The 19030-nt window shown below is 45.1% G+C and overlaps 1 protein-coding gene across 1 annotated transcript; it reads left to right on the top strand.

Moving 5' to 3' along the window:
* Positions 1–879: 879 nt before the first annotated feature.
* Positions 880–18977, top strand: cpsf1 (cleavage and polyadenylation specific factor 1). Its single transcript, XM_069175795.1, has 38 exons — positions 880–1020; positions 1205–1349; positions 1446–1473; positions 1560–1693; positions 1791–1871; positions 1967–2118; positions 2238–2384; positions 2508–2647; positions 2762–2872; positions 3626–3719; positions 3803–3890; positions 4214–4363; positions 5498–5549; positions 5636–5709; positions 5815–5889; positions 5978–6058; positions 6350–6445; positions 6546–6728; positions 7329–7470; positions 8296–8474; positions 8616–8755; positions 8851–9031; positions 9869–10075; positions 10195–10284; positions 10364–10504; positions 10606–10758; positions 12345–12461; positions 12804–12894; positions 13194–13278; positions 14991–15132; positions 15261–15413; positions 16483–16659; positions 16934–17000; positions 17092–17139; positions 17232–17387; positions 18306–18435; positions 18557–18695; positions 18772–18977. Exons 2-38 carry the CDS (start codon positions 1206–1208, stop codon positions 18817–18819), a joined length of 4416 nt encoding a protein of 1471 aa, XP_069031896.1. The 5' UTR covers positions 880–1020; position 1205; the 3' UTR covers positions 18820–18977.
* Positions 18978–19030: the final 53 nt, after the last annotated feature.

The raw sequence follows: 19030 nt of genomic DNA, 5'->3' as shown, positions 1-19030 counted from the left end.
AAATAAAGCTTAAAATGAAAAATCATAAGTAATTCCTTTGGATTTTTATTTTTTTTGGATGAGCAATTGGTAAGCAGCATTTTTATCCAGGGGTCATCACCTATTTTCCTGTTGACCTATTTTTTTTTTTTATGTACCTAAGTTTCTAGATGAATATTCTGTTAGGAGACTGTTGGGTAAAATTATCTCACAAAGCAAGCTGCAAAAGAGGATATGAGTAAATCACAGTTTAGTTGTAACTACCAGCCTGCTGTAAAAGCTGTTGATTTGAAATAATGTGAGGTTAAACGAAAAGCTACAACATAAACTCCAGCTTCCCCAGTCATGAATTTTCTTTAAAAAATAAAAGATATTAAGTCAAACTGAGCACAACATTGCTATTAAGGTAAGCAAAAATCTTTGCTTTAAATAACACCCAAATGCTTCACTAAGATGCCTCACACTGATTTTATTTTTATTTTTTTAATTGCAAGTAATCCCTGAAGGGATGGGATGGTAAAATTGATTATTTATCGTGCTCTCTGTATATTTTGTTCTTAATATAATTGCGACACATAATGTGAGACTAACTTATCCCTCATTTTACTGGTGGCCCCGTAGTAACATACGGTGGATCAACAAACTCCCTCTCAAAACTTTAAATTGAAGAACGATTCATCTGGGCTACTTTGCTTTCAGTAAAGGAAATAATAACCCTGACAAAGTGAAACATTGGGTTTAAAGAAGATTTTATTTGTCTATTTTCTTAAAAACGTAGTCAAAATCTTACTGTGCGGCGCTGCGTCTATCACAACTTTAACCCGTGGGGGGGCAGTATTTCACCTCGGAGCCGCTAATCTGCCGGAAAAAAAAAACAAATCCGACGAAGAAGAAGAGAAGCGGAAGCAGACACTAACACAACACAGCTAACTGCTAGTAGCGTGTCTAAATTAGTGTCCCGCAAAACATGACTCGCTAAATGTGAGCAGAAGAAGAGACAATAAAGCTACACAACTCAAGATATAACGTGCGGGGACATAGGTACGTTGACGGGTTTAATTCTCATTTTGTTGAAACGTGCCAAAAAAAATAAAATAAATAAAGCTGTGACCGCGCTAGCTGCTAACGCCGCTAACGTGTCCCCCATTCATTCTCGACGCGATGCTAACCGGTGGAGGACGAGGGTCTCGCCGCGGGTCTTGACGTGCGTGTTGTCGCCCTCCAGGATGTATGCCGTGTACAGACAGGCCCACACTCCCACCGCCGTGGAGTTTTCCGTCTACTGCAACTTCATATCCAGTAAGGAGAAGAACTTGGTGGTCGCCGGGACGTCCCAGCTGTTCGTCTACAGGATCATACACGATGTGGAGGTAAACTCGTTGTCAACTTTTTTAAAAATACAAGTACAGGTGCGTTTTTTTTTTTGTGATCGGTGAAACGTTTTATGTCTTCTTTTTTTTTTCCAGAGTACATCAAAAGCCGACAAGTCGTCAGGTACGTTGTTGAGGCATCTCATCTCACTGAGACGCGTGTTTTACTCAAACGCCCTTTATTTGCTGAGACTTGACTTTTCCGTGCAGAGTCCAAAGCTCGTAAGGAGAAGCTGGAGCAGGTCGCCTCCTTTTCTCTCTTCGGCAACATCATGTCAATGGCCAGCGTGCAGCTGGTCGGAGCCAGCAGAGACGCGCTCCTCCTCAGTTTCAAGGATGCGAAGGTATCGTTGTTAAAGCTGTACCGTGATGAACTGAATTGTTCACCGATTTAAAGTGTTCTTCGGTGACCCGCGCGGGTGTGTTTGTTTCCCCCTCCAGCTGTCTGTAGTGGAGTACGACCCCGGGACGCATGACCTCAAGACGCTGTCCCTTCATTACTTTGAGGAGCCGGAGCTCAGAGTGTGTAGAAATACAATAAAAGCTGTAAGTGTTGACAGCCACTCGTGAATGAGTTGTTTTTTCTGACTTGCTTCTTTTTTTTTTTTCTTTTCCAGGATGGTTTTGTACAGAATGTACATATTCCCATTGTGCGAGTAGATCCAGAGAATCGCTGCGCCGTAATGCTCGTCTACGGCACCCAGCTGGTGGTGTTGCCGTTCCGAAAGGACACGCTAACCGACGAACAGGAGGGTGGAGTTGGAGAAGGGTACAGCCGGAGTCCGCTACACATTCTCCTTAATAATGTCTTCTGGTATCTGGCGGACAACTGCGTCCCAAAAACGAAACGATTTCATTTTACACTCACACCGTGTGTCTCATCTTCAGACCTAAGTCCAGCTTCCTGCCCAGCTACATCATTGACGTGCGGGAGCTCGACGAGAAGCTGCTAAACATCATTGACATGAAGTTCCTGCACGGCTACTACGAGCCCACGCTGCTCATCCTGTTCGAGCCCAACCAGACATGGCCCGGGTCGGTCCATCGGCTTTAGTAGCAACTCTTTGTCTTCATTTGACGTTCTGAGCAGCCACCACCTGTTTGATTCGTCCAGCTTTTACTCAAACTTGAACTTCTACTGGATGGTCTCTCTTCCAGGCGTGTTGCTGTGCGTCAGGACACGTGCAGCATCGTCGCCATCTCCCTCAACATCATGCAGAAGGTCCATCCTGTCATCTGGTCTCTCAGTAATCTGCCGTTTGACTGCACTCAGGTCATGGCTGTTCCCAAACCCATCGGTGAGCCCGGAGAATTCTCTCTTTATCGTTGTTTGTTGTCCTTCGTTGTGTTGTGTAGCTTAAGAGTTGCAGCTGCCGAGAGTGCTTATTATCACCCATCACATCTGTTTACAGGTGGTGTGGTGGTGTTCGCTGTCAATTCCCTGCTGTATCTGAACCAGAGTGTTCCGCCGTACGGAGTTTCTCTCAACTCTCAGACGACTGGGACCACAGCCTTCCCTCTGCGTAAGAATCATCATACGAAACCGCTCATCCGTATGTGTTGTGACCAAAAGGTTCCAACATGGTTCCTGTTGTGCATGAAGGGAGCGCGGCACACTGATGTGCAAGCAGCAGGGTGAAGCTTTAAAGTCGGTGAGTAAGTATTATAAGTTGGATCAACACCAACTGTTTCACGCGTTTGTAATTTCACCGTGGACTTGATCAGAGAGAACACGTTACATTCAGTCAGACTTCGGCAACAGACACCCTTGAAATACTTCAGAAAGCCTACGAAAGTGAAGCAGCGAGCCAGTTGAGGTGTTTTGAGCGAAATTTACGTTTCAAGGGAAGCAGAACGTCACCGTCCAACACCGAAGAAGAGTTGTGCAGCGTGAATTCGTCCCCCGGGGTCAGACCGTCAACACCGAGTTCTCCTGTGATGTTCTGAGGAAATCACCTGAACTGTGACTCCATTTTGGCAGGTACACGTGTGCCAGTGATTAAAAAAAAAAAAACAACCCAAAATAAAACCCACGTTAACACTGGTGCTGATGTTGATCAAGTGATGTAGCTCAGGATGCTTACTCACTAAAGTCCTTGCTTCCCCCGGCTCCGTCTGTACCACTTTGCTGCGCTCCATTCCCGTGCAGCAGAAACCACCTCAGAAGATTTTCATCGCACTTCGTACTCGTATCTTTGATAACTGTCCTCGTCACTTTATAGAGCATTTGATGTCTTGTGATGCTCATCCCTGGATGACCTGTTTTGTTTCTGCAGGTGTACAAGATGAAGTGAAGATCACACTGGACTGCTCTCAGTCTGACTTTATCGCTTATGACAAGATGGTCATCTCCCTGAAAGGAGGAGAAATGTGAGTTGTTGTCGTCACCACCTGAACGAACGCCAACCCTGATGGCAGTTTACGAATCCTCACCGGCTGTTGTTGCTTTGCAGTTACGTGTTGACCCTCATAACCGACGGCATGAGGAGCGTGAGGGCTTTTCACTTCGACAAAGCTGCTGCCAGCGTCCTGACCACCTGTGTAAGTTCTGTCAAGAGGTGTGTTTGTCTTAAACACACACGTTCTCTGGTTTTCTGTGGACAAACAGAGACGGCAGGAGGGATTCGATTTTGACTGACATGAGGTTTGAAAGCTAATAGCGGTACTTTAAGTTTAAAGCTACTGAATGCTGGGAAAAAGATCTTCAGATGCTTCCTAAAGCACTTAAGGGGATTCTTATATTTGCCCGACCTTTCAGGATATGAATTAAATATTGAATAAATACGATATTTTCCAGCTTTTAGAGGATTTAGAAACAGGAAGTCTTTCTCACTGAAGACTTACGTTGCACTTTCCTCCTCCAGATGGTGACCATGGAGCCCGGCTACCTCTTCCTGGGTTCCCGCCTCGGAAACTCTCTGCTCCTGAAGTACACGGAGAAGCTGCAGGAGACGCCAGCGGAGGAAGGAAAAGAAAAGCAGGACAAAGAAAACGAGGACGAAAACGAGAAGCAGGCGAGTTTCTGGGTGTAAAAATCAGGGGTTAGGGAATTTCAGGGAATTTTAAAAACTGTTTTACAGACAGGAATTTGTATCACTTTTTGGGCCAATTAATGGAATATCAGGGAATTTCGTTGTAATGTAATATTTTTCATGTATGTAGATATAACATTAGTTAGCTTGTTATTGTCAATGTGTAGGTTTGGTAGCATTAGTGGTCACTGACAGAAATAAAAAAAAACTTAGCTTATTAGTTTGTGAGCTAATTACTGTTATTGTTAGATCAATTCTTTGCCTGTGCAACCAGTATTTAGACATTTATTTAATTTGTTTCAATATCGATGCAAATGGAGGGCCATGTGTCAGCCCGGTTTTAACAGAAATGTTGCTGTTTCTTGTCTGCTCAGCACAACGGCAGCTGTTCATTATAGGTCATAGAATTTCAGCTTTTTAGTCGGCGAAAGTCAGAGAATTTGACTTTTCACATATGCTGTGCTCCAAACGGTGTACTGTCGGCACTGACAACATTATTAGTGCATAAGTGCGTTCACACGGTCAAGTCCAGAAACATGCATCCAGGATGATGAAAGAAGTGTGAAACTCTGGACACTTTCCACCCTAAACGGTCGCCATCGTGGCTAAGGAGAGGAGGAAGGGGCGGGGCCACAAAACTGTTTCTTTTTCACTGCTGCTGCTGGACAGAAGAATCAGTGTGTTTATTGAGTGTGTTAAAAAGAGGACACAAAAACACGTTGATTTGTGGGTAAAATAATTAGAGCTGCAGACATTTTGGTGGGTGATGTGTTCACAGGCTGACGTCATTTCCGGTCAGTGTGCGATTTGAAACAGCACAAAGTACTACACAGTAGTCCAAATGTGTAAGAGCACGATTTGTTAGTGTACTACGGGAAGTAGGTTATTTGGAACTCGGCATTAGAGTAGGAACCCTGATTAATTGTGCGTAATATACTGCAGATTAAATGCATCTTCTTGTTGTGGTATGAAATATTAAAATACTCCTTATTTTACGCTACGAGTTTCAGCAAATATCAAAACAAGGCACTGTTCACTCTTTCAAATCTCACTGTTGTTTTCGACAGCTTGTCCTCAAAATAGTCTTTTTACTAAATCCTTGCTCCTGACTTGCAGGAGGAACCACCCAGCAAGAAGAAGCGGGTCGACTCTTCCACCAACTGGACCGGTATGTTCGCCACCAGTTTAATGTGAGGCGGATTATTGTGTGGAATCTTCCAGGGTGTGTTACACCTGCCTGCTTTGTTTCATCAGATGAGGTGGATGAGATAGAAGTGTACGGAAGTGAGGCCCAGTCAGGCACTCAGCTGGCCACCTACTCCTTTGAGGTAAAAAAACAAAAAACAAACAGCTGAACTGCTTTTTTTTTTTTTAATGGATTGTGTACGCGTCCACAGAAGATGATGGAGGCTCTTCACTGTGTTTTCTTCCAGGTGTGTGACAGCATCCTCAACATCGGACCATGTGCGAATGCTTCCATGGGTGAACCTGCTTTCTTGTCTGAAGAGGTACAGGCATTCTTTATTTTCACGTTACTGCTCTCTGTTATAAGTACAGAATCATCTGTAGTAATTGTATTTTTATTTCCACCCACAGTTTCAGGGCAGCCCTGAGCCCGACCTGGAGGTTGTGCTGTGCTCTGGTTACGGCAAGAACGGTGCACTGTCGGTACTTCAGGTAAATCCTTCCTCACGGTGGTCCTCTGTTGTTTTTATGCATAGATTGTTGTGTGCATGATTCCTCTTAACCGCACCGTCCTAAAACCTGTGGTGGCGAGGGCCGTCTGCCTCAGGTCCAGTGACGGTGCTAAAGTGAAGTCTGGGTCTACCAGGGCTGCCTCAGAGGTCGACGGAGTAGCCTGAAAACACCCCAGACACAAACTTACACTCTTATTAAATGCACAGAGCGAATGTGTTTGTCTTTTCCTCCTGTCTTTCATGCTTTCATTTGTCCACATTCTGTTCTCAGAGGAGCATCCGACCTCAAGTAGTCACTACTTTTGAGTTGCCAGGTTGTCACGACATGTGGACCGTCATTGCGAGTGAAGTCAAGGAAGACAAAAAAGTATCGTATATTTCTCCTCAACAGTTTTTTAACATTTTTGGCAGCGCCTTTTATTATAATTTTTTTCTTACAGTAAAAATGTTTCTTGCTCGTTTTCCAGGCTGCAAAAAGCAGCGAGTCGGAGGACGGAACAGAGAGTGAAACCGGTGAAGGTGAAGAGGGAGAGAAGGAGAAGGAGAAGGAGGAGACGGAGAAAGAGGAGGAGAAGAAGACTGAGCCTCCGCTGGAGGATGATGCCAAGAAGCACGGCTTTCTGATTCTGAGCAGAGAAGATTCAACCATGGTAAAAACATCTGGACAGCATCTTTAATTAAGCAATATTAGGATTGCGATCATACAACAAGTTACCAATTTAATGAAAATGTATTCATATATATTGTGGAGAAAATCGCTCTCGAAGTATAAAACTTTTTATTAGTGTAATCTGCGTTTCCGCGGCAACACACGGGGTAAGACTAACAACTGGAAAACAGTCTGTCGCGTCTGTAGAAATTAATGTAATGTATGCAGTGTTTACTAATCCAGGAAGTAGTCCGGCCCTTAGTAACGACGTAGCAACAGAGACGAGATCCAGTACGTTTTTTTGAGATAGTTTCTCAAACTGAATAAATACAGCACATAGAAACACTAAGCTACTTAGCTCACTCAATCTTGTAATAAAAATATCCGCAGAAAAAATAAATCGATGGACTCTTGTATTTTTAAGATAGATATTTCTAGTGATGAGCAGGGTGTGATGTCGTGATGATTTGAGAACGTTCCAAATGTTCTGTTGACCAATCAGATCGCTGGGTAGGAACTACTAAAAATAAACCCATCAGTCAGGAAGTTTCTTTCACCATATAATTACTATGGCAACGCCCACCTGTGTGTTTTCCTGTAGATCCTTCAGACAGGTCAGGAGATCATGGAGCTGGACACCAGTGGTTTTGCCACTCAGGGGCCGACGGTGTTCGCTGGAAACATCGGTGACAACAAGTACATCATCCAGGTGTCCCCTATGGGCCTGCGACTCCTGGAAGGAGGTACAATAAGGGAGATTTTACTAACTACTAGAAGTAAACGAAAATATGTACAATATTTTGGAAATGATCAAAATCCAAAACAAAATTCACTTAAAGCATTTTGTCATGGGGTAAATTTATTTTTACAGGGTTCCCACAACTCAGGGAATATCAGGGAATATCAAGGAATATCAGGGAATATCAAGGAATATCGGGGAATATCAAGGAATATCAGGGAATATCAAGGAATATCAGGGAATATCAAGGAATATCGGGGAATATCAAGGAATATCAGGGAATATCAAGGAATATCAAGGAATATCAGGGAATATCAAGGAATATCGGGGAATATCAAGGAATATCAGGGAATATCAAGGAATATCAAGGAATATCAGGGAATATCAAGGAATATCGGGGAATATCAAGGAATATCAGGGAATATCAAGGAATATCAGGGAATATCAGGGAATATCAAGGAATATCAGGGAATATCAAGGAATATCGGGGAATATCAGGGAATATCAAGGAATATCAGGGAATATCAAGGAATATCAGGGAATATCAGGGAATATCAGGGAATATCAAGGAATATCAGGGAATATTATGGAATATGTGCATGTGTCAGACCGTTTTTTTTTTTTTTTTTTTTTTTAAACAGAAATGTCACTTTTTCTTGTCTGCTTAGCCCAACGACAGCATGTTTTCTGTTCATTACAGGCCATGGAATCTTTTTAGTCGGTGATAGTCAGGAAATTTGACATTTAACTGAGAGAGGGAACTCTGTTTGTATAATTCTCTCTTGTTTCACTGACACGTTTCCTTTGTTTTAATCCGTCCTCCTTCCAGTAAAACAGCTCCACTTCGTCCCAGTGGACCTGGGCTCTCCCATAGTGCATTGCTCCGTGGCGGACCCGTTCGTGGTTATCATGACTGCCGAGGGAGTGGTCACCATGTTTGGGCTGAAGAGCGACTCGTACACGGGGAAGACGCCCCGACTGGCCCTGCAGAAACCTCAGATCTCCACTGTGAGTCAAACGCTGGACAAACACGCCCCCTGCTGGACAGGCTCGTTGTATATATCTGGCTTGTTGTATATATCAGTTCATTGCTTTAATAATGTCAATTATGGCTTGTTATTTTATTCGACGTGGTCTCTCGTTCGACAGCAATCCCGTGTGATCACACTGTGTGCGTACCGTGACGTGAGCGGGATGTTCACCACAGAAAACAAAGTGTGCTGCTCCATCAAAGAGGACACCGTCATCAGGAGCCAGTCTGAGACGGAGACCATCATCCAGGACCTCAGGTAAGAACCTACATCGCCTCCACGCTGACACTTCCAGACGCTTCCCACGCCGCCCATAACTGACCGGTGCCGATTGTTGTTGAACATTTGTGCAGCAACACCGTGGATGATGAGGAGGAGATGCTGTACGGAGACTCCAACGCCAGCGCAGCAAATGCAAGAGAGGAAATGAGCCGCGGCTCAGCGGCACCAGGGCAGCCTGGTAGTGAGAACAGCTCCAGCAAAGCAGAGCCGAGCCACTGGTGCATGATCATCAGGGAGAACGGAGTCATGGAGGTATAATCTTTACTTGTTGTTGTTGTCCACTGGGAGGTCGAGAGAAGGGAAGGTGGATTTATTTGTGGTTGGTAAAATAAAACCAACCACCAGACAGTGAAACAGTGAATGCACACAGCCGGTTTAAGTGCTTTTAAAATGTATGTCATTTTAGGGCTGTGCAGTATGGGAAAAATCCAATACCAAATACCTCAATATCGATATTGTGGCATTATGGTAGGGGTGATTGTTGATGCTTTAATACATTTTTATAAATAATTGTCAGCAATGTAGATATAATGAGTGAGTGGGTGAAGGTAAATAACAGAACCGCTAGAACAGTCTTGATTAGTTCAGAAAATGACGTCACTTTACTGTGATGCAGCCTGTAAAACCAGGAAAAGGCAACAATTAGGTCAAACCACAAAGACCATATCCAGTCTCATATCACCATATCAATATATGATTGTATTGTTTAGCCCTATAATAGTAATAATGCTAATATATAAACTTTATTTATATAGTACTTTTCAAAACTGACAATCTATGAAATTATATGGATAAGAACATTACAGGGATGAGGCAAATAAAATCAGACAGATAATACAAATAAAATGGAATAAAATCCCCAACAATATATGAAGGAATATGATATTGTATTTTAGTTGAATTATCTTTTTTGTTGCTGTTATTGTCCTTAAATGTGAATCCTGTCTCTCACTCCGGTCCATGAGGAATTTTTCTGTATGTTGACGTCCATATGTATGGACATTACAATAAACCCGAACTTGACCTGAATACATCCAGTAAATAATCACTGACAAAATGTTGCGCTGTTTCACTGTCCTCTCCGAGCAGATCTACCAGCTACCAGACTGGCGACTCGTCTTCCTGGTGAAGAACTTTCCAGTAGGTCAAAGAGTGCTGGTGGACAGTTCGTCCGGCCAATCAGCAACGCAGGGGGACGGTAAAAAAGAGGAAGTCACCCGTCAAGGAGACATCCCGTTAGTCAAAGAGGTTGCTCTGGTTTCACTGGGCAACAATCACAGCAGGCCGTATTTATTGGTGAGGTTTTACTCTGGAATCCGCCGTGCGGACATTATTGAAGTCTTTATTTGTGTTTCAAATGGAGAAAGTGCTTCATGGAAATAAAAACTACAAATATGATGTTTTCTTTTTTCTAGGTCCATGTGGAACAAGAGCTTCTGGTGTACGAAGCGTTCCCGTACGATCAACAGCAGCCTCAAAACAACCTGAAAGTCCGCTTTAAAAAAGTACGAGTCGGGACTGATGAAGACGTCGAGGCAGCTTCAGATGAAGAAACTCCTAACGTTGCTTCTCTGCTCTGCACAGGTGCCCCACAACATTAACTTTAGAGAGAAGAAATCCAAGCTGAAGAAAGATAAGAAGGCCGAGAGCAGCGAGGAGAATCAAACCGTGAAAAGTCGGATCGCCAGGTTCAGATACTTCGAGGACATCTCCGGATACTCCGGGGTAAGGCAGACATTTTTAGAAACACAATTTTAGAACTTTAATATTCTGAAACCAGCGTCCTTCTGACAGTTTAAATAACGACCGTGTCCTTTTCGCCGCAGGTGTTTATCTGCGGTCCGTCTCCTCACTGGATGTTGGTCACCTCTCGGGGAGCGTTGAGGCTTCACCCGATGACCATCGACGGCTCCATCGAGTCTTTCTCTCCCTTCCACAACATCAACTGCCCCAAAGGTTTCCTCTACTTCAACAAACAGGTGCGCAGACGACACACTTTCACTTTGGTGGTGATGCGTGCGTTGACTTCGTCGAAACAGAAACCAACTTAGATTAATTATTGAATGGATAAATGAAGACTCAGCAGTGATATTATTGTTTTTCTTTTCCTTCAGTCGAGATTTTTCTGTCTGTTACAGGAATACAAATTTGTACTGCTAAATTCTTTTTTCTGATCGTATCTATTGGCTACTTAAAGGTTCAGGTATTTTATTACCCTTAGAAAAGCATGATGTTTGAACTTGTCTCCACTCGAGCCACTCGTTTTGGAAGTAAATCACTGAATTCTTACATCAAACCTGACTTTTGATGATGTTCTCAGGCTTGTTTAACATAAACAAATGTGTGTCATGGATAATATAAATGATCCGATAGGTTTGTGCTTCAACCAAAGACTGTATATAAAAGTGGCTGGATGCTGAAGTGCTCCATAGACTCCCATTCAACTTCTCTCATGAAATACAAAGTCAATACATTTTAAGAAAATAATCACCAAAAAGCTGTGTTTTAGGGGCGGCGTCTCTGTTTGATTGACAGTCTGTTATGATTATCGGTGGGCGGGGACGTTATCGTCGGGTTCCCAATCAGATGGAGTCAGATCCACCGCTCGCACCCCCCCAGCTCGTCCAAATATGGCGACGGCCAAAATCTGAACTCGAGGCTTCATAACAGCCGTTCACAAACCAGTTGGTGACGTCACTGTTGGTTGCTGCTTGGTTCCAACCGTCAGATTTAATTGTCTTAACTTAGTTTTTGAGACTCTTTGTTGAGGAAAAAAACCCTTAGTCAGTGAATTTATCCCAGTTTGTTCTAGTTTCTGAACATGAATTTGTTTAAGTTGCAGGTAGTGAAATACGTCTTTGCTTCCATCTACAGCTGCAAAACATTTAAGCCGCTGCAGAGCCGTCATTCACGCCTCACCTTTATACACAGGCTGATACCTTTTCCGAGATCTTCGCTGCTTTAGAGGGCTTAAATGCTGTGGTAGCGTCGGTGAGTGGTAGGCAGTGATTTTCACATCATTTTGGACCATTATCATGACAATATTTAGGCAAAAATGCTCCGTCGGCCATAAAACTAATAATCACCAAACACTGGTAAGACACAGCTTCTAGTGAAGCTATAGCAGCTGTACGTAGGAGCTGTGATAAAACACTTGGGTGCCTCATTTATGTTGAAATAGTAGAGAAAACTCTTCTGAAAACCTTTTGACTTTTTTGATCAAAGAACCACGTATTTTCTAACTCAGGTGTTCTTCTTTCACTACAACAAGTCAACCAAAGAAGTTCATTTCATGTCCATCCACGAGATGAAAGAGCTCAACCTGTCAGTTAACCTTCAGCTGTCGACAGAGAAAATAGATGGGAACTCTAATCCCAAAGACAGACATGCCCTAAAATAGCCGCTATGCAGCTTCATATCTGTTATATAAAGCTTCTTTCAGCCACTGAAGCAGGAAAGAAGTGATGTTAGATGCCTTTGCCGTCTTCTACTTTTCAGTTCCTTGAGCAGTCTTTGCGTGTGTGTGTGTGTGTGTGTGTGTGTGTGTGTGTCTTTCCTCCCACAGGGCGAGCTGAGGATCAGTGTCCTGCCCACCTACCTGTCCTACGACGCCCCGTGGCCGGTCAGAAAGATCCCGCTACGCTGCACCGTCCACTACGTCTCCTACCACGTCGAATCCAAGGCAAGGAAACTCTCTGTCAGCTCGCACGGCACCGGAGCCAACGCAGAGACGTCACGCCAATTCAAGCCGAAAACACACACACACACACACACACACACACACACACACTCACACTCACACTCCCCGGACTCACACACCTCCACTTGCATAACCCGAATGCAAAATAAAAGCATATCGATCGAGCTTTGAAGAAGTTAGAGATGAAAAGCCGTCTGGCCCTGAAGATTTTCTTTCTGCGAAAGAAGGAAAAAAAAAAAAAAAGAAAATCAATGAGGATGACTTTGAAAGGATTCGTCTTTGATGTGGAGTTTCTCTCTGTGATTCTGGACTTTCTCCTCTCAGGTGTACGCCGTGTGCACCAGCGTGAAAGAGCTCTGCACTCGTATCCCTCGGATGACTGGAGAGGAGAAGGAGTTCGAAACCATCGAACGAGGTCAGACAACACACACGCACACACACACACGCGCACACACACACACGCACACACACACACGCACACACACTCGTTGTTTATATCACTGGATCACAACATGTAGATATTCTTATCAGCACCCTCTGACACGTTCTGCAATTATTCATGGGAAGTCGCATTCAGCTCGTAGTGAAGTGGTTCTTGCATCAGTACATCAGCTTTCCACGAACTTGGAATCCTGTTGGCTTGTTTATTTTCTGCCTGAACGTAACGTGTGTGTATATTTCATGACTCCTGTTTGTCCTCCTTCCTCTCTGCAGATGAACGTTACATCAATCCTCAGCAGGAGAAGTTCTCCATCCAGCTCATCTCTCCAGTGAGCTGGGAGGCCATCCCCAACGCACGGTAACAACTCCTCTCTTCTCATATCGCACCTCTTTCAAGAGCACGAGTGCTGTTTGTGCAGGCGATAGAAGTGTTTTGTTCTGTTGGACGGTCGCTCTGCAGCAGGTCGTCCCACCGCGGGCTCGGCGCTGTTTGTAGAGGGTTGTGGGGTTTATTTGGAAATATTGGGTCATTTGTCAAAGTTGTCGACGATTCATTTCGTCTCGCACGGCTGCTTGTCTTCATCTCAGTCAGGGTCGGCTGGAAATACTGAGTCCTTCATCCAAGTCTCCAACATTACCTGCTGCTGGGAGTGCTTTAAGTTAAAGAGCCCAAATACATCAGGAAGTGCTTCTACATATATGTTGGGATACTGTGTGTGTGTGTGTGTGTGTGTGTGTGTGTGTGTGTGTGTGTGTGTCTATCTTTTCTGTGAAAATGCATTTAGATGTAATGTGGAGGGATGATTCATGATTCAGTGCAGGCAGAGCTTTGTGCTGCTTTGGATTGACGTATGTTATGTATGTGAGTCCACTCGGGTTTTAAGGATTAAGAAACCTACTTAAGATTCATCCTCACTGCAACATTTTGGTTTTAAGACATATAACTTTTGCTATATTTATAGCTACAGACAGTTCAGGCTTTATAGAACCATTAATTATAGGATCACACTTTCACGATGGTAAATATATATATATATATATATAAATATACAGATTAGGCAATCAAAGTACTATAAACTCTTGCCGTGACTTTGTCGGGAGACTGACGGCACTCCAATCATGACGTAGAAGAGTCACCTTTCACGTTGGTGCGTGAGTTCCTGTGTCGGCGGGGAGGAGGACCAAGAAGTTGTCAATCGTGGACACAGAAGCACTTTGTGCGATACACGCTGTCATACTATTGGTCAAGGAACACGTCGTAGGATATGTCGAACTAGGCAGACAAAAACACCAAAATCGGGACACGCTGGGCTTTTGGTCGGAGTACCGCGCAGAGTCCAAGATGCCGCATCGCTGTTCTTCAATTACGTCACGCTACTCGTCCTGTTTGGTTTCCCCGACGCTCATATTCAGGCCCGACACTTGACATTTGTCGACTATTAGAATTAAAGCGTGTCAAAATCAGGCTGAAGTTATGTCGTCTGATGCCGGCATAAAACTGTTACTTAAAATCGCTGCTGACCCAGATTTAGTTTTGAAAATTCCAGGACTGCGTTATGGTCTGGCTCGTACGGGGCAACACGGTGACACAAACACCCATTTTTCACTTCCTTTTATCAGAGTACATAAATGTTGTGTTCTGAACAGCTTCATAAACATCTCACACGCCGCATTCACTTCGTCATCAGGAGTTACTGAGCGTTGATTGATGCCACTTTATTCGTTTAAAATTAAAACCTACAGCACAATAAAGTGAGAAACATGAAAGTGTCTGAATACCTTCTGAAGCAACTGAACCACGTGACTTGTGTTCTTTTTAGTTCTTCCACCTCAGAAACAAGACAAGGGAACACAGTGTGGCTTTTTTTTATTCAAAATGAGGGCTTTTATTTTGAAACAGATGAAACAGGAAATGGCAACATCAGTCAGTCGGTCAGCGAGTGACAGACACTCGTGTTTATAGTCCTCCCTTTTGTGATGTCAGATTAAATCCCATTAATGGGACACAGCGCTGTATGATAGTAAAGAGTGAGAACTCTGTCTGAACTGTGACCCGTGTGTCTCCTGCAGGATTGACCTTGAGGAGTGGGAACATGTGACCTGTATGAAGACGGTGGCCCTCAGGAGTCAGGAGACGGTGTCGGGACTGAAGGGCTACATCGCAGCAGGGACCTGCCTGATGCAGGGGGAGGAGGTCACCTGCAGGGGCCGGGTGAGACCACAGCTCCAGCTCCAAGACCACACTCGCACTAAACAAGAAGAAATGAACTGAGAACTTTTTTTGATTTATTTTTTTTTTATTGCTTCCATCATTTCACTATTTTCGTTCCTTGCGTCCAGATTGTGATCCTGGATGTGATCGAAGTGGTTCCCGAGCCGGGCCAGCCGCTCACCAAGAACAAGTTCAAAGTCCTGTATGAGAAGGAGCAGAAGGGACCGGTGACGGCTCTGTGCCATTGCCATGGATACCTGGTGTCAGCCATCGGACAGAAGGTCTCGACCGCACTCTCACATCACACCTCGCGGAGCTCCTAATCTCTGGTCTAGTTATTAAACACTAGTAGAACTGGGGCCGCTTTTATCTGACCGGCAGCACGAGTCCCAAACTGCACTCACTTTTCTTCTCGGAGCTTTTCACAAAGCTGCTGAGACGCAAAGAGAACACCTGAGAGAAGCGGGGGGCGGGCCCTGTTGCTATGGTTGCCATGGTGTTTCATGAATGAATGACAGTGATTCGTTGATGGGTGATCAGTCTGTGTGACTGAAATAATTTGTAATAGTAGAATGAACTGGAAATAGAAAGATACTCATTTATTGTAATATATCGTAACGGAAAAAAAATTTCAGTTGATCAAACAAATCATCTTAAAGGTCCCACATGGTAGAAATTCAGATTTCCATGTGTTTGTTGATTATGAAGCAGGTCGTGCTGTTTTATAAATGCGCTCAGTCTATGAAGAAATGCACATGCCTGTATTCAGAAACTGTGCTATTTGGATTTCTGTAAGTTTGTGATGTCACAAAGTCGCGCTCAAGTCACATGTCCGTCCTCAGAACGTCCCCCTGTCCAAAAACATCCGTGGAAGAAAACACGGAGCGGTCTTGGCCCGGATGCGCGTCGCTTAGAAAAGAGTCAGCCAATCAGAAGAGTGTCATTCATATCAACGTTTCTTAAAGACACAGATGCAAAGCAGCCTGAGATATCAAACTATATTCAGATGTTTTTTGGTACTTAAAGCATCAAAAATATCTTTTCGTGGATATCAAGACAAATGAGGCAAATAAAAACGAGACAAGTGTAAAATGAGACCTTTCAATGAAGCGGCCTTTCAAAGTTCATTGTGGCTGAATTTGAAATGTTGCCTGAACAAGCAGATGAGCTGCAGGATTAGTTTGTTTGTGAGCAGTTATTATTGAGTCTTTGGATTTGACAGGAGCTTTAAAATGAGTCCGACCTTCATTGATCCAACGTTGTATCTCATGTCAACATTTGATGGATATAATTGATATTTCCCGTAAACGAGCTGAAGCGAAGGGCGTAACGTGGTCCGTGTTGCCGCAGATCTTCCTGTGGGTCCTGAAGGACAACGACCTGACGGGCATGGCCTTCATCGACACGCAGCTCTACATCCACCAGATGTTCAGCATCAAGAACATCATCCTGGCCGCGGACGTGATGAAGAGCATCTCGCTGCTGCGCTACCAGGAGGAGAGCAAGACGCTGTCTCTGGTCAGCAGGGTGAGGAAGTCAAAACCACCGCAGTTCATAAGCGTTTGGGCCGGAGGAGGTTCTGAACTATCAGACTTTAGTGCCCGTGTTTGACTGTGGAGGAGGATGACCTGTAACCTGCAGCCCACACAGTGTGTTGACCCGGTACGGGTGAATATCGGCGGTGCGCCTCGGAGGCCGTTTGGATTCGGTGGGGTTCATCTTGAAGAGAGCAGCTCCGGCAGCAGGAGATAAATCAGCCCTCCGCCGGGATTCAACTGTTCTCTTATTGTTTTGTCAACAGGATGCGAAACCCTTAGAGGTTTACAGCATCGAGTTCATGGTGGACAACAACCAGCTGGGATTTCTGGGTAACATTTCCAATGACCTGTGGAAGAGTTTTCAAATTCAAAGCGCAACTTTGTGCCCTCGTTAACCGCCCTGTCTTTCTTTTGTGTTCAGTGTCCGATCGAGACAAGAACCTCTACGTGTACATGTATCTGCCTGAAGGTTTGTGACACCGCAGACACAATGCGAGTCGGCATTTAAAGGTACATTCAGTACAGTAACGTGTGTGTGTGTGTGTGTGTGCGTGCGCGCAGCTAAAGAGAGCTTCGGGGGAATGCGCCTGCTGCGGCGAGCAGACTTCAACGCCGGAGCGAACATCAACACGTTCTGGAGGATGCCGTGCAGAGGAGCGCTGGACGCCGGCAGCAAGAAGGCTCTGACGTGGGACAACAAGCACATCACGTGGTTCGGTGAGAAGCGGCGTTTCTGTCCGTGTCGTCGTCGTCGTCCTCCGACGATCAGGAAAAAAGTCGGGATTAGTACGCGAAAATACAAACGGCCCGGCTGAATTTAACCGCCGTGTTCTCGATTCGAACACGAGAAGGTCGGAGGTGCTTCGCTCTCGTTGGTCCGGTTGCTCGTCTTTCTTCTGACGCTCGTAATCAGCCAGAGGACTTCAGAGCGAGGCTGTGAGGAGCCTCTTCTACGGACGTAAACTGACCGTTGGTTTAAACCTGCTGTCCGTCGGTACGTTTCCTCCCGTCCGCTGTCCGCGTGTTACCAAAATCCCCCCGGCAGCAGGAAACGAGCAAAACCCCCGGACAGACAGCCGCACAGTGAAAATACAGATTTAGATCGCGCCGAGTCGGCGCCACTTGGTTCTTTTACGTGTTTTGCGGGGATTTGAGCTATTTTAACGTACAGCCAGCCTGCCCTACGAACACAATTTCATCCATCCGCAGGGTTACATGCGAGAAGACAAGGTAGTTGTTTGTCTGCTGTCTGCATCTGACAGCAGAGAACGGAGCACATTTCCTGGAGGTTCGGGTTAGAGCCGCGTTGCATGTTTGTGACTTTCCCAAGTCCAAGCTGCCTGAAGGCACCGACCAAGATGGTTGCGATTGGTTGAAAGAAATGACGTCAAGCCAGCAGAATGAGATTGGAGTTCTCAGTAGAGAGGTCTGTCTGCAGCAGACTACCGCGGGGCGACATCAGTGCTCGTTTTCGTGACGATTGCTCAAACATGGTTCGTGCGTTTGGTGCCGTTACAACACCCGTACACGACCAAGCGGCGCTGCTGCGCTCCGCTTTTTCGAAATCCCACGAAAGTGTCGGGAAGCTTCAAACCTCCAAATATCAAATGTGAACGGAATATTGTGTTTCCACAGCGACGCTGGACGGAGGAGTCGGTTTGCTGCTCCCCATGCAGGAGAAGACGTACCGCCGTCTGCTGATGTTGCAGAACGCTCTCACCACCATGCTGCCGCATCACGCCGGTCTGAACCCGAAGGCCTTCAGGTACGAATCCTCCTGCACTCAGTTCACACAAGATTTCAGCGGCCGAGTTCTGCTGCCTGACGTGACTGATCCGTGTGTGTGTGTGTGTGTGTGTGTGTGTGTGTGTGTGTGTGATATGCAGGATGCTGCACAGCGACCGACGCAGTCTGCAGAACGCCGTGAGAAACATCCTGGACGGAGAGCTCCTCAACAAGTACCTGTACCTGAGCACCATGGAGCGCAGCGAGCTGGCCAAGAAGATCGGCACCACTCAGGACATCGTGAGTGAACCGAGCCGACCCGACCGCTCACTGCGGGTTTGTCATCCTTTAATTTTGATCCTCCTTCTCTCGTCAGATCCTGGACGACCTGCTGGAAATCGACAGAGTAACGGCTCATTTCTAAACGCCACATTCCTGCATCTCCTCCGAATACCGTTTTATACCGAACGGAGAAAAGAGTTTTGTTCCGGCCATCTTTGTTTTTTTTCTTACTCCGTACACAGGAACAGGCCCGCCATGTTTTTTCTTAGAATATTTTGTATTAAAAAAAAAACAACAACCTCGGGGCTGCTGTGAGATTTGATTTGTTCACATTGAGCTGAAAGCCATCCAGA

This window comes from Embiotoca jacksoni, unplaced genomic scaffold (assembly GCF_022577435.1).
Source record: "Embiotoca jacksoni isolate LCO1_2020_lvr unplaced genomic scaffold, fEmbJac1.0.p SCAF_7, whole genome shotgun sequence".
In the NCBI taxonomy this organism is placed as follows: domain Eukaryota; kingdom Metazoa; phylum Chordata; class Actinopteri; family Embiotocidae; genus Embiotoca; species Embiotoca jacksoni.
Note: the sequence above shows the minus strand (reverse complement) of the source record. Positions and strands in the feature narration are given on the sequence as shown.

What these genes read in the sequence shown, in the direction of transcription:
- cpsf1 (XM_069175795.1), top strand. Translation starts at nt 1,206, where the DNA reads ATGTATGCCGTGTACAGACAGGCCCACACTCCCACCGCCGTGGAGTTT. An exon ending in CCCAACCAGACATGGCCCGG is followed by an intron (nt 2,385 to 2,507) that starts GTCGGTCCATCG and finishes TCTCTCTTCCAG; the next exon opens with GCGTGTTGCTGTGCGTCAGG. An exon ending in AGGTCACCTGCAGGGGCCGG is followed by an intron (nt 15,133 to 15,260) that starts GTGAGACCACAG and finishes CCTTGCGTCCAG; the next exon opens with ATTGTGATCCTGGATGTGAT.